Source organism: Bos javanicus, chromosome 10 (assembly GCF_032452875.1).
Source record: "Bos javanicus breed banteng chromosome 10, ARS-OSU_banteng_1.0, whole genome shotgun sequence".
In the NCBI taxonomy this organism is placed as follows: domain Eukaryota; kingdom Metazoa; phylum Chordata; class Mammalia; order Artiodactyla; family Bovidae; genus Bos; species Bos javanicus.
Window position 1 is genome coordinate 53,748,203 of NC_083877.1, and position 15,916 is coordinate 53,764,118.

The following is a 15,916-nucleotide window of genomic DNA, read 5'->3' on the forward strand; positions in this document are numbered from 1 at the left end:
TGGAGGGCTTTGAATGCCCGACCGAGGAGCACTCAACCCAGCTCCTGCCTCGCGATTTCCGTTTAAGACTGAATTACCTAAAGGGTGGTTAATTCCAACGGGTGTTCTTCTTTGGGGGCTTCTGAAAAGTCAGCTTATCCTCTTACCTGATTCAATTCTGTTCTTTTCACCAAGGAGAAAGTAATCCTCACTTGTCGAGGGGAGAGGGGGTAATGTTGACTGATTTCACTTTACTTGCTTGGAGGATGCAAAAAAAAAAAAAAAAAAATCCCATTTCCACGCCAAATATTAAATTTGGTTTCTCCTCCTCACGCAAGTTCTCTTTCTCTCGCCAGCACCTCCCCCACGTTTTTCCTGCTCTCCACCAGCTCGGCCAGTTGCCTCCTCAGCCCCGGAGGCGCGCGTTCCGGGGCCAGCGCTCGCCCTCCGCGCCCGGGCGCCCCCACCTCCCAGCCCCCCTCCTGCCCGCGCCCGTACCCCGCACACGCTGGTCCACGCCCCCCCCGCGGCCGAGCGGTAGGTGTTTTGCCGTCTGCGCCGGGCCGCAGTGCGGCTGCGCGCATTGGGCTGCCTCCGGGGCTGGCAGGGCAGCGGCAGCGACGGCGGCGGGGCCGGGAGCGAGCGGCGGCGACGGCGGCGGCGTGGGGAGTGGCGTGGAGCCGAGCCTGGGGCTGCAGCCGCAGCGCGGGGCCCCCGGAGTAGAAAGCCCCGCGGGCAAGAAAGGAAAGGCCGGGCCGTCGGGTCCCTGAGCAACCGTTCTCCTTGGATTTGGGGGAGCCTCGCTCCCACCCCACCTCATCTTCAGACGCCCCCTCCTCATCCCCCCCCCCCAAGCCCTGGCCGCTGACGGGAGGAGGCGGCGGCGGCGGCGGGGGGCTGAGGGGAGCCGCCATGCCTCTCCCGCGGTGAAGCGCCCCGGCCGTAAGGAGCCGCTCGGTCTCCCCGGTGATGTCCCCCAGGCGGCAGGCGAAAGCGACTCACTCGAGCCCTGGGGTAAAGGCCTAGCTTATCCAGCTTCCTTCCTCCTCCTCCTCCTCTTCCCCTCCCCGTTCCTCTCCCCCTTCGTCCACCCCTCCCCGTCTCTTCCCTCACCCTTCCCCGCGCCCCCATCTTCCCTCCCTCCCTCCCACCCCTCCAGCAGCGATGGCAGAGGAACAACAACAGCCGCCACCACAGCAGCCTGATGCCCATCAGCAGCTTCCCCCCAGCGCCCCCAACTCGGGGGTGGCTCTGCCAGCCCTTGTGCCCGGGCTGCCAGGGACAGAGGCCAGCGCGCTGCAACACAGGATCAAGAACTCCATCTGGTAAGAGGATCCTCCATCGCTGGGGTAGAAAAGCCCAGGCACATTTCTGCTGCAAAGAGGGTGGGGGGCGGCGGGCTGGGGAGCGGAGGAGGAGGCTGATACATTCATTGAATGTGGGTCTCCGAAGTCGGGTGCGTATTTATAGGACCTCTGGAGGTGTGGGGACTTTGCATCAGCCCCTGGGCTCCGGAGCCAGAAAATGCTTTTACCCCCTCCTCAATTACAAGTGCAGATAAACAAGTCATTTGTGTTTTTCACTTATGTGTAAGAGGAATATGGGTCGAAATTAAGTCATGTTGCACGATGATAGCATGAATTTGGGACTGAGAAATGTGAAATGTGTTTACTCCTTTTTGCAGTCATACTGGGAGGAAGCAGTGTATTGTGAATTTTCACCAAACAGACATTGTGCATAAGACTATTAATATGCAGCACAAAACCTAATGTGTCTCTTTCTTTCAGTTGGCTTAGCTGCTGTTTCTGGATGTTTTTGCCTTCTTTATTCTGAGATTAAATTTCTCTTCCAGGGACCTTAATCTTTTTGCATTGATTGTGAAGAAAGGGTTTCTGTAGTATGGGACATTTTAAGGTGGTAGTTTACACTGTAAAGTGATTTTCTAATTTTAAAGGATGCTTTAATTTAAAATAAATGTGTTGCCATTTCGTGTCTTTTTTTAGAAACCTTGGATGAAATATCCTTTGCTATTCTTGTACTTTCTTGTATAAGAATTTACAATATTTCAACATTAAACTCTGAAAGACTGGTGGCAGTCTTTTAATAATTAAATACACTGAGTTAAGTCTATCCTCTGTTAGAGCCATTGGAAATATTCTTTAAACATGAACTTGCATTATTTTTGTAGGATTCTTCATTAACTTCATAACATACACTTATAAAAAGTGTAGTGCTATTTTTAAAATGGAAAGCATTATTTGGAGTTTGGTCTAAGACTGCTTTTAATAGATGATTAAAAATAGAATTAAATGTATTTTAAAAAGCTCTGATTTTGTGAAATCTTACATGTTCATCATTGAATATGATTACTGAAATACCAAATCTCCTTACTTTTTATATTGCAATTAAAAAATAAGTGTATCATAAGACAACTGGCATTGTAGTACAATATTTACACATTTAAAAACTGACAATTTTTAAATGCACAATTAAAGTTTGTTATATAGTAATTTTCATTAATTTCTTGGCACACATCCATATTGTCATGATGCTAATATGAAGTAGGTCAGTGCAGGCTTTAATAGTTTGATACTGCACAGTATTTGGCAGATGAGTATCTTGCTTTCAGTTTTCATTTTTAAATGAAGTTTAAATATTTTTAAAAGAGAATTTTTTAGGATTGACAATAGTCATGTTGTCGCAATTTGAATAGGTCAGATAAATAGGATTATGTGTGTGTGTGAGAGACAGAGAAGGGTTTATTCTTCAATGGATGCTCTCACCCCCTTTTTAGAGCTATAATTTAAAGGAAGAGATACTCAATATCCTGATTATCATCAAGGTTTTCAGAAACCAGGTTTCTTCCCCCTAACTTAATGTTACCAGTATCTCTGAAGTCTGAATTGAGCACTTTGGTTTTTACATTCAGGTAAGGGACATCCAAGTTAAAGGACTAAAATATTTTAAGAAAGGCAAATTTTGAAAGTTGAATTAATAATTATGTTTTGATTTATTGTGAGAACAATAGGGGAAAGGAGCATTCACCTTATATTTTTAAAGTATGAGTAAGTTGTATAGGCCGCAGGCTGAAGTGTTTAATAATGTAGTGGAGTGCTCTTTTGGTAAATCATGTGATTTAATTATTCTTTAATTGATAATTTATATTTATACATCTATTACAACTTAACCGCTGATTTTAATGTGAGGAAAACTTCTAAAGTACAATGTACTTCAGTTTTTGGTACTTACTCTGAAAAAACAAAATGACAACAAACACCTTAATCCCCAAATGTACACTTTTATAACTTCATTTTAAAATTGTACTGGCACACTAGCATTTAATTTTCAGCTTTAGAAATCCTATTTGCAAAATTATTTATTTATATTTAAAACTTTAAACATTCGTGGATCATAAACAGTGTTAGTGGCTGTATTTATGTATAGCCTCATAGCCCCTCCTCCACAACACTGGATGTATGTTATTCATTAAGTGACTATATAAAATAAAGACATTACAAAGTGAAAGCTCTTTCACTCCCATCTCCTCCTAAGAAATAGTATGTGCATGTGTATATGTATAAAATTAAAATGACTTAATAGATAAGATTGCAGTTATTTAGATATCTCATTTCACATTTTTTGAAGCAACAGTATCTTTTTACCAATTATTTTATCACTTGATAATGTTCTGAAAGATGATCAGTTTTGGACTATGTCCTATATCAACCTTTGGTATCATCACTAATGAGACTTTAAAATTACATTATACAGAAGTGTGGTACTTAATAATTATCAAATGAGCTTTGCATTTAGGTTGATCATAGTTTCTAAATTATTGGACTTCATGTCACAAACAAGTCTGAACTTGTCCTCATATTTTACAGATACATAGTATGTAATGTAGGCCTTTAGCTAGACAGTGAATTATTTATTATCTGTTCATAATTAATCTATTCTGTTCATTAAAGTAAAATACTGTTAGATAACAGTATGTCCATGGTTATTTCAAGCATTAAATGAGTGTTTGGAAAAAATATTGAGTATTCAGAGTTGAAATCATGATGTTAATGATTTAACATCAGGAGCCATATTTCTTAAGATTTGGAAATACATGTTTTTCAAGCTAGTTCTACAAAATAAAGTTACTAACTTGTTAGTGTTGTAATATTTGTATAATATATTTATGGGTACCTTCAGCTTAAGTCCAAGGTAATGAGCATGCACCTTTCTTGATCTCATTCCCACTCCATAGACAGAGATCCAAGTCACTTCCCTTACACAGATCACTTGAGAGTTATTTTCAGAGGTATGTTTTAATACTGAATAGGCTATACAATCATTTTTATAATTTGTAAATAATAGAAAATAATTCTGTTATAAACTTCTCATTAACAAAGGTAAGCTAGTAGCATGCATTTTTTTTCTTCCCTAAATAAAGACTCATACTGGCAACCTAAAACAAAGCCACAATCTAACCTCACTGTACACTATAACTTACATTGCACTCCTCTTTGGTTACCTAAAAAGAGTACCGAAGTAAGTTTTTCCTTCCTCTTATCTACCAGTGTCTTCATAGTTTTTTGTTTTTTTTTTTTTTAATTTGTATTTTAGACCAAAAAACCTGTGATTTTCTTTCCCTTTAGACAGTAGTTTTTCTTGAAACCCTGATAGAATAAAATTACTGTGGAAAAATTGCATTTGAAATCTCTCCTGCCTGTTTGTGATTAGTTATGTTTAAGAATAATCATACCTGCATGGTTGGGAGTGATTAACATATTTGAAATTAGATAGTATCATAGATGACAAACCTTTACCTATAAATTCAAAAGAAAGTCTGATGTTCCATTGTAGAAAATGTTCTAATACTGTATTTACCCAACAAATTCAGGAATTCTTAAAAGTATTACCGATTATCCATTATTATTTTTATTTATATACCTCTGTTTGCAAGTAAGACCTATAAACCAAAAGGAATCCTATATGATGTGTTGTTCTACTCACTTTATGGAAGGAGATAAATTGAGTGACAGGGAAGCTGTAGGATTCCTCTGATTTCATTATCAGATCTAGAAGTGGTACTGTGGCTATAGTTACTTGTCTTGATTTAATCGTGTGAATCATACAGAGGTCTGAATTTGGTATATTTTAGATTTAGAATTTAAACCCAAATTGAGCAACTTATTTCTTAGTTGCAGTAAGCAAAGTATGGCAGTCCCTAAGTTTTTCAGCAAAGTGTGGCGATCCATAAGTTTTCTTCTTAGTGCCATATTTGTCCTCTTTTCTGTCCCTGTGAAAGAACTCGGTAGTTAGTTTTGTCCTTGGTTCTGGTTTAGGCAATTTTTAGCTCTAAGAAATAGTTATTGTTTCTTCAACTGCAGTGGAAAACATTTACTATAAAGCTCATGACTTTAGAGTTTACTTTAACCATAAGCCTAGGATTTTCATTTTGCTTTAAAATTAGAGACTGACCAGTAGTAAATCATCTGGCTCTTAAATATTTTGAGTAGTTGTTTGACATGCTACCTGCCCTGAGTTGTCTGTCTTCCATACCTACACCAAAAATTTAGAGTTCTTTTAGCTTGTCTATATTGAGGCCAGCTGTGATGGTGCATCCTAGCACTGTTTCTGGTTCCAGAAAGAAGGCAGTTCCTTGCTCTCCTCTATAATCTAAAACTGATGTAATTGTCTTCCCCTGTGTTCAGAAAGCAAGTTAAGCAGTTTCAAGCCCCTCAACTTTACGGCCTTATTTAACTTAGGTAATGGATATATGTGTGTATAAATAATTGACCAATTTGCTCTCCCCAGTGAGAGGTGTCTTGAATGATGTAATGTGCAGAACTGATTTGGTTTCTGTCTCACTATTAGTTTTTGGTATTATTGAGGGAAATGAACTTCACAGTGGTAGGAAAGACAGAAGTATGGCTTGTTGTTGTTAAAGATGTTTTGAAGAAGAACTTAGGTTAAATCACTTTTTATATTAGAAAAATGTTATACACTAAAATTATACAAATGAAAATAATTAAAATGAGCATTGTCGTTCACTTAAATTTGAACAAGAACAGTGTGTTAAGTGCTCACCTGAGTACCTGCTGTGTATAAAGTAGTGTGCTGGAGACTGGCATTTGAGGAATGCCCATTCACTTGTAATACTAACCTTGTAATGTTAACCTAAGCAATAATGTGTACTAAAACCTCTCTTTTATTCAGTTCAAGGCCAGGGAATGAGGTGACAAGTGCTAAAGCATGGGAAAAGTAGACCCCTTAGTTTCTTTGTGGATAAAATGCAAAATTTATACTAGATGACCTTGCAAGTTCCTTTAGCTTAAATTTCTATGACTCTGTTTCAAAATTAATATTGACAGCGATAGAAAGTATACCATAAGTACAGAGAAAGACTAACATTTAACTAATCAGCAGTCAGCAGAACATTTTCATTGGATGAATTACTAGGTCTTGCTGGTGTTTCCTTGGGTGCTAGCCCATGAGGACTACCTGAAGGTGTAATTCACTTGTTACCTGTGCAAGACTTCTCTTACATGAGATTCAGTCTGCAAATATTTATTGAGTATATATTACATTTAATGTATTCTAAGAGCTGTTGTTGATTATGCAGAAATATGTAAGACTATGTAGTACTCCTGTTGTTGGGGAGTTTACTAGTTGTTGGTTAAGAGATTGTACTAGTAGGTTGTTTGTGTGACTGTTTTATTTATAAAGAGGTGCTCAATACTTATAAGCACCTCATAGGAACTTTTTTTCCTGTAGTAATATTTTAAGGCAGTGGTGAGTGTTATATTGTAAATTTGGTTATGTAAATAAGCTGTGTATGTTGAGTTGAGCTTCACAGCTTTATTCATCAAGGGTGGACATTTTAATTCATAGTTGTGACTGAGCGTTCTTTATAAGTACTATAAAGTACAAGACAATAAGATACTCTGACCAAACTAGACCACTATGTCCAGTGCCTCCTTTTCCATCAGTCTCTCTGCATTTGGTCTTTTTAGTTGCTTTCTCATCTGCTTCCTTGAGAGTTCTAAGAGTTCAGGTTAAAGATGAGCAGTATGGACCAATAGGAGGAAGACTCTTCCTGTCCTGAGCAGAATATTAAACAAGGAACAATAAGCCTTAATGCACTTGATTGCTGACTCTGAGATTAAGATAGTTAACACTTAACCTTATCCTACATGAATACAAACTTTAAAACATGATTTAATTCCTCTTTCTTGAGACATTTACTTTTTTCTGTTTCGTGGACTGTGTACTTCCTATTTGTAAGAGGAAATAGAAAACAGTGAGGTTTGCCTAATTATGCACCTCTATCAGGCATCTATTACAGGAGCTCCTATATGTATTAGAAGAATGTGTGGGAGGTGAGGTTTTATATCTTAGAACAAGCAGAAAACATCCAGATATATTCCTTGCTATTTGCACGCTATTTGGTTTCTTGATTCAGAGAGTGAGAGGTCAGAGTGACAGATTCCAATCTGTTATGTTTTGAAATTTGGGAAAGCAAAAGTCCATATGCTGTGAAACACCATCTCCTCCAAATAGCTTTATCTTGAAAAAAAAATTACCCGAACCCATTCCTGGTCTGGATTTGAATAGGAAGGGTTCAGATAGCAAAAGATACCTTTACACTCATTGTGACACTAGATTCAAATTGACTGGAACTTGCAGATGCTACAAGTCTGATTGATGAGTGATGCTTACCAAGGGCATGGGAATAGGAAGTGATGGTACATATGCCTATAGTTACCACCCCTTTTCTTTCTGAAATCTGTGATTTTTAGAATTTGAGCTCGATTATAGGTAAAGCATCAGAACTATTGGTTATCTTGGAGGGTGGTCCCTAGAGCTTTATAGGATGATTGCCAGCTTTGATGTCTGATTTTAAGATACAAGCTAAGCACAGAGAACACTTGGGTTTGTGTTTTTCATTCTTTTCTTGTCATTTTATTTTTCTATGACTTGCCTAGTTTGATCATCTTTTACTGCCAGGTGGCTTCAAGATGGGAATAGGGAACTACTATATTAAGTGGCTACTTCAGTTTGTATTATCCATAACCCTTATCTTTGCTTTTATTGTCTTGTTTCTCTGCTTAGGTCTGTGCAGGTTTTTTTTACCTGCTACCTTAAAAACCCATTTCATTTTTCTGGTGATGCATTTTAACTTTAAGATCCAACTCATGTGCCACTGCTTCTGTGAAACTTCTTCCTGCTCCTGAGTAACAATGATCTAAGGTGTATAAATTAATTTTTTTCATTAATTTAGACTGGCCTTACCTGAGACAAATCCATTTTAGTGACGTTGTAACTGAATTTAAATGAAATATTCTCATTTTCCAATACGTAAAGTTTATAGGAATCCAGAGACTGGGTATACCTGAAACAGAGCAAACACTGCATAGTAAGTAGTTTACAATGTGACAGTAAAATTCTATTTGTTATATGGACTAGCCAAGAACTTGCTGTTGTTTTGCAATATACATAACATTTTTAAAATGTAATTGGATAAGAATGTCACTTCAGTGATATCTTGCTTGCAACAAAGCTGGTGCTTCTGAGAGGTTGGGAAATGTATTAGAACAAGGTGCTTCAGTTAAACGTAAGTGAATACTTCCTTACTTTGATTGCATTCATTACATTTATTAATTTGCATTTGTGTAAAATCAATCTATGATCAAAAAATTAACTGTCAGATTATTAAATGCATGATCCCTTTTTCTAAAGCAGAAGATATTAGCAAGCGTTATTAGGGCAAATTCTGTACACACGAGTTTCAAAACAGTGAGAAAATCAACGCCTTTCCTATGTTTACATAATCAATTCAATGCCCATTTGTTTTAATGTCTAGTACATACTGGCATAAGTAAGTAAGTGTTAGTCACTCAGTCGTGTGCGATTCTTTGCGACCCCATGGGTGGTAGCCCACCAGGCTGTTCTGTCCATGGATTCTCCAGGCAAGAATACTGGAGTGGGTTGCCATACCTTTCTCCAGGGGATCTTCCTGACCTAGGGATTGAACCTGGGTCTGCTGTATGTCAGGCAGATTCTTTACTGTCTAAGTCACCAGGGAAGCCCACATACAGGCCTAGGAAGATTAAAAAGCAGTTAAGACACTAGCTCTGCCTCACATTCACCCTGTGTGTGTGGTCGTATGAAACAGAATTGAATTTAATAAAGGTTAGATTTTGTGAATGCAGTGATGATGTAATCGATAGTATAAACAAATACAGAATTTAGATGAATGAGAGATTCAGTGAGGACATAATAGTTTTATTGGCAAAATGCAGGATCACGGCCTTAACAAAATCGAAGGATTAGCTTCTGATCCAAATACGTTTAACAGTTTGCTTACTCAGTTCGGTTCAGTCGCTCAGTCGTGTCCGACTCTTTGCGATCCCATGAATTGCAGCACGCCAGGCCTCCCTGTCCATCACCAACTCCCGGAGTCCATCCAAACCCATATTCATCGAGTCAGTGATGCCATCCAACCATCTCATCCTCTCTCGGCCCTTCTCTTCCTGCCCTCAATCTTTCTCAGCATCAGGGTCTTTTCAAATGAGTCAGCTCTTTGCATCAGGTGGCCAAAGTATTGGAGTTTCAGCTTCAACATCAGTCCTGCCAATGAACACCCAGGACTGATCTCCTTTAGAATGGACTGGTTGGATCTCCTTGCAGTCCAAGGGACTCACTCTCAAGAGTCTTCTCCAACACCACACTTCAAAAGCATCAATTCTTTGGCGCTCAGCTTTCTTCACAGTCCAACTCTCACATCCATACATGACCACTGGAAAAACCATAGCCTTGACTAGACCGACCTTTGTTGGCAAAGTAACGTCTCTGCTTTTTAATATGCTAAGTTGGTTATAACTTTCCTTCCAAGGGGTAAGCGTCTTTTAATTTCATGGCTGCAGTCACCATCTGCAGTAATTTTGGAGCCCCCCAAAATAAAGTCTAACACTGTTTGCACTGTAATCCCATCTGTTTGCCATGAGGTGATGGGACTGGATGCCATGATCTTAGTTTTCTGAATGTTGAGCTTGAAGCCAACTTTTTAACTCTCCTCTTTCACTTTTATCAAGAGGCTTTTTAGTTCTTCTTCACTTTCTGCCATAAGGGTGGTGTCATCTGCATGTCTGAAGTTATTGATATTTCTCCTGGCAATCTTGATTCCAGCTTGTGCTTCCTTCAGTCCAGCTTTTCTCATGATGTACTCTGCATATAAGTTAAATAAGCAGGGTGACAATATACAGGCTTGACGAACTCCTTTTCCTATTTGGAACCAGTCTATTGTTCCATGTCCAGTTCTAACTGTTGCTTCCTGACCTGCATACAGGTTTCTCAAGAGGCAGGTCAGGTGGTCTGGTATTCCCATCTCTTTCAGAATTTTCCACAGTTTATGGTGATCCACACAGTCAAAGGCTTTGGCATAGTCAATAAAGCAGAAATAGATGTTTTTCTGGAACTCTCTTCCTTTTTCGATGATCCAGCGGATGTTGGCAATTTGATCTCTGGTTCCTCTGCCTTTATCTAAAACCAGCTTGAACATCTGGAAGTTCACAGTTCACATACTGCTGAAGCCTGACTTGGAGAATTTTGAGCATTACTTTCCTAGCGTGTGAGATTGAGTGCAATTGTGTGGTAGTTTGAGCATTCTTTGGCACTGCCTTTCTTTGGGATTGGAATGAAAACTGACCTTTTCCAGTCTTGTGGGTACTCCTGAGTTTTCCAAATTTGCTGGCATGTTGAATGCAGCACTTTCACAGCGTCATCTTTCAGGATTTGAAATTGCTCAACTGGAATTCCATCATCTCCACTAGCTTTGTTCGTAGTGATGCTTCCTAAGGCCCACTTGACTTCGCATTCCAGGATGTCTGGCTCTAGGTGAGTGATCACACCATCATGATTATCTGGATCGTGAAGATCTTTTTTGTACAGTTCTTCTGTGTATTCTTGCCATTTTGCTTACTGCGAGATCTTTATTCCCACTATCAGGAATTAATTGTTGATGATAGTAAGCCTTGCCAGTAATGAGACTAATTAGAGGAGAATAGCTTAGGACACAATTTGCTTGACTGAAGAGTGGGGTTTTCACCTGTCACAATCCTCTCATGTAAATTTTAACGCACAAAGGTAGAAACAATAACATAAAGTAATAATAGAGAAGAAAAGGATGCAGGTGGGTGGAGCTGGGCCAGGGGACCAGAACTGTTCTGATAGCAGTCTTGGCAAGGAACTGTGTATCCTGCATTGACTCAGTGAATGATGCTACTTCATGAAGAGGATTAGAATATTTAATGTGAGGTCCCTCATGTATCTCATTCAGCCCATATCTTGGCTCCTGTATCTATGTACTTTTCTATTATTGGAGGCAGTTTGCTTTCCCCTTTGGATTCATGTGTGTCCGTATATTTAGGGAATTTGTTTTTTAACACATACCCCTTTTCTGTCAGCATCATCAAACTGTTCTTTTCCACAGGCTGCTTTTTCTGTGACTTTATACATGATTAGGACTTCCTTAAGTCAGCAGCAAGCAACCTTGGAGGTTTTGCAGTAAAACAAACAGTTGATCTCTGAAAAACCTAAGGAGCTCATTCATAGTTGTAAGAAAAAAGTCATTAGGTAAATGAAGAATGTAAATGCTCATTTTAAAGAAAGAATAACATAAACTATTAACAAATATTCAGAAATCTTTACTTGCAATGATGAACACAAAAGTGTTCATAGCAAAAAAAAAAAAAAAAAGTGTTCATAGCAGAAAAGTACTGATTTTCTGACTACTAAGAAAGGATTTGAGAAATATAGTGATCATCGCTAGCCAGTCTTACTATTTCCTTATCCCTTTACCTTCCTCTAGTCCCTTAGATATTCCATTGTACGATATGCAAGTGCACTCAGATTTTTGGTGGATTAAGTTTGAACATATATTTTAAATGCGTTAACTGTGCCTGCACTTAGGTGGTAGAGCAATGTGTGATTTTTTTCCCCCTCTGCTTTATTTTCTCCAAATTTTTAAAAATGAGCAAATATTTTTAGCTTGAAAAAATATCCAAACAACTAAATGAATGCCCTTTATCTACCCTGCTGTTGCCTCTTGCTGCTGTCTTTCCTTCAGATCTTTTCTTTGTTTTACCCTTTTTAATTCCTGAAGTCTGGCTTCCTGCTCTCCTTGCCAATTCAGTGACCTTTTTTTGAGTCTTTATTTTTCATTTTGTCTCTAATTTTTCTTCTTATTAAGATTGCTTCATACTTGGGAAATTTTCATTTATTCATTTTTGAGAGTCACCTTTGGATCGGCTACTCAGAGGCCAGGCACTAGGGATTCCATGAGCAAGGATGTAGGATCTCCGATTTGGGGACATTTCTTCTTATTAATATTTTATCTTTTCTGTGTCTTTCCTCTAGATACTTTTTAATTATGAATATACAAACACTTATTTCTCAGCCATGCATTCTTTTTTTCTTTTTATGTCTTTGCTAAAGTCAAGAAATAGGCTGATAAGACAGCTCTAACCACATCTGTTCGTTCATTCACCAGAGTACAGGTTGCCCCCAGTGTCATCTTAAACTTGGCCTTTTCACGCTAACCCTTCTTCTGTCCTATGATGCCTTGCCACTTCAATTTGCTTTCTTTTCCAGTTACTCTAGTCCTTTGGTAGCAGATATCACTGTTCCTTCATTCTGTCAGGCTAGCAATATTGGTTTCATATTTGATTTTGCCCTCTTATCCCTTACCCAGAATTTTAACATGTTGCCAAGTTTGCCTTGTCACTTAAGTTTTTCCCTGTCTTCCCATTTCTACTGCCAGGACCATAGCTAAGTGCTTTACCATCTCATTCCTGGATTATTACAGCAGCAAAATAGCTGTTCTCTGCCCCTAGCCTTTCCCCTGCACTCAAATATGCTGTATATTGCTGCCAAAGTAAGTCTTCTGAAACATCTTTTTTTATGTAGTCCCCTTCTAAAACTTATAGTAATTTCATCTTGCCTGCTGTATCATGTCTGAGTGTTTGTCAGGTTTCAAAGGCCTGTGTAGGGACTTCTCTGGTGGTCCAGTGGTTAAGAATCCCCCTTCCATTGCAGAGGACGTAGGTTTGATCCCTAGTCAAGGAACGAACATCCCACATGCCTTGGGGCAACTAAGCCCATGCACTTCAACTACTGAGCCTGAGCACCAGAACTAGAGAGAAGCCGGGATGCTGCAAGAGAGATTGCATGTGCTGCAACTAAGGCTCAATTCAGCCAAATAAATAAGTATTTAAAAAAAAAAAGCCTGTGTAATCTAGCCCTGTACAATCCATCCAGTGCTGTTCCTTACTGTTTGCAAGCATTTGATCCACTTCAGTGCAGGAGGCACTTTTCTATTTGCCTTATATCTTGTGGTCCTGTTTTGTATCTTTTCTGGAATCTCTACTCCCCTGTGTCCAAATCCTGCTTAATCACATTTCAGCTAGCTTGAAGTCATATCTCAAGTCATTGTACTATTCATCATTCTTTACTCTAGTCCACGTATGCTTTTTCTTGACCTCATTTCATATATTGAGGTCTGTACAATTTAGCAGTCAGTGTTAATTTTTTTCTTATGCTGTTTATTATTATTATTATTTTCCTATGCCATTTTATTATTATTATTATTATAGGTCTTCTTGCCTTGTGTGGGCTTTCTCTAGTTGTGGTGTGTGGGTTTCTCTTGTTGCAGTGTGTGGGCTTAGTTGCCCTGTAGTGTGTGGACTGTTAGCTCCCAGACCAGGGATTGAACCCACATCCCCTGCATTGGATGGTGAATTCTTAACCACGAGACCACCAAGGGAGTCTCGCCTATGCTGTTTTAGTAAAGAACAAGTTCTTTGAAGCTAAGGGCAACATCTTTTGCATCTTTTTATTTCTCATGTGACAATAGGTACTATTGCATACCATTTTGTTTACTATATTCTTAAAGATAATTTGTTTTTTCTATATATTGTTTCTATATTTGATATATTTAATGTCTTAATTTTCACCCCAAACAAGTTACTAAACTCATGCTGCATTTTATATAGTAGAGGCATTATATCAGTTGCTTTTTTTAAATAATGTTGGTGAAACTGGAAAAAATCATGTATTTTGAGTTTCAGTTCTACTGGTCAAATATTTTTTACTATATTTAGATTTTAAAAAATGTATATCCCAAGTGAGATATACTCATTTAGGTATCTCATTTAAAAAGTGCTGAGCAGAACTTCCCTGGTGACTCAGTGGTAAAGAATCCTCCTGCCAGTGCAGGAGACACAAGTTCAATCCCTGATCCAGGAAGATCCTACATGCCGTGGAGCAACTAAGCCACGTTCACCACAACTGTTGATCCTGTATATCTAGAGCCCAGGAGCCATAGCTGCTGAAGCCCTCACACACTGCAGCAAGAGAAGACACCTCAATGAGAAGCCTGCACACCACAACTAGAGAGTAGCTTCTGCTCACCACAACTGAAGAAAAGCCTGAGCAGCAGTGAAGACAGCACAGCCAAAAATAAATAAATAAAATTATTTAACAGAAAATACTGAGCAGGTAACTACTACATAGTTAAGTAGCCTTTCGTGAATCAGTGTACTGCTTGATTAGTACAGTAGTCCAGGGTATGAACGACTTGGGTATGAACTGGGCATGTCTACATTTATACGGAATTTTTTCAATAAATACATGATATAGTACTACACCCCATGGTTGGTTGAATCTGTGGATATAGAAGCACAGATACTTAGGGTGACCGTGTAAAGTTTTACTCAGGTTTTTGATTGCATGGGGTAGGCTTCCTTGACCTCTGTATTGTTCAGAGGTCAACTGCATTTAGTTAGGGTTTTCTGGACTGATCAGCTATGTCCCAGCTTAGTTCCCAAGAGATCAACTTGGACTTTTGAAGATTCCGTTAACATTAAAGCTATCTCCCTGGAGATAGCTTCTTGTAAGTTTGGTCCCGGTGAAAGATTTGACCATCTTATTGTAGGAGCCAAGATCAAAAGCTAAAGTAACTTGCTGAGTCATAGCTAAAATCTGAAAACAGCAAAGGAAACCTGTGAGTGAGGGCAAGTAACTGAGGGAGGTGGATTTAACTGGGAATTAAGGAGGGAATGACCAAAATAGGAAAATAATTCTGAGGAATTGAAGTGTTTGCAATTCATAAACAGGCTACTCTGCTGAGCCTATTTATCTGACATAGAGCCTTTTTTGTTTATTTGGTCTGATATTCTTTCAGAGAGGTACAGCAACTACTTTATCTTTAAAAGACCCCTTAAGCTTTAAAATTGCATTTATATGATGCTACTTGGTTTGTTGAGCTGAGAAGAGAAGCAAAAGGCAAAGGAGAAAAGGAAAGATACATCCATCTGCATGCAGAGTTCCAAAGAATAGCAAGGAGAGACAAGAAAGCCTTCCAAAATGATCAATGCAAAGAAATAGAGTGAAACAATACAATGGGAAAGATTAGAGATCTCTTCAAGAAAATTAGAGATACCAAGGGAACATTTCATGCAAAGATGGGCACAATAAAGGACAGAAATGGTATGGACCTAACAGAAGCAGAAGATATTAAGAAGAGGTGGCAAGAATACACAGAACTATACAATAAAGATCTTCATGACCCAGATAACCATGATGGCGTGATCACTTACCGAGAGCCAGACATCCTGGAATGCGAAGTCAAATGAGCCTTAGAAAGCATCACTACAAACAAAGCTAGTGGAGATGATGGAATTCCAGTTGAGCTATTTCAAATCCTGGAAGATGACACTGTGAAAGTGCTGCACTCAATATGCCAGCAAATTTGGAAAACTCAGCAGTGGCCACAGGACTGGAAAAGGTCAGTTTTCATTCCAATCCCAAAGAAAGTCAATGCCAAAGAATGCTCAAACTACCGCACAATTGCACTCAATCTCACACGCTAGTAAAGTAATGCTCAAAA

At 39.0% G+C, this 15,916-nt stretch overlaps 1 protein-coding gene across 4 annotated transcripts in view; it reads left to right on the forward strand.

Annotated features, from left to right (window-relative positions):
- The first annotated feature begins 212 nt into the window (after positions 1–212).
- RFX7 (regulatory factor X7) overlaps positions 213–15,916 on the forward strand; it is a 141,502-nt gene continuing 125,798 nt past the window's right edge. Inside the window, exons 1-2 of one of the 4 annotated variants that reach the window (XM_061431198.1) lie at positions 213–516; positions 1,139–1,304. In XM_061431198.1, the coding sequence (XP_061287182.1) occupies positions 213–516; positions 1,139–1,304 (470 nt within the window). Of the gene's footprint in view, positions 517–572; positions 994–1,138; positions 1,305–15,916 lie in introns of those variants that run through there. The other 3 variants (XM_061431199.1, XM_061431201.1, XM_061431200.1) reach the window with 3 other exon arrangements.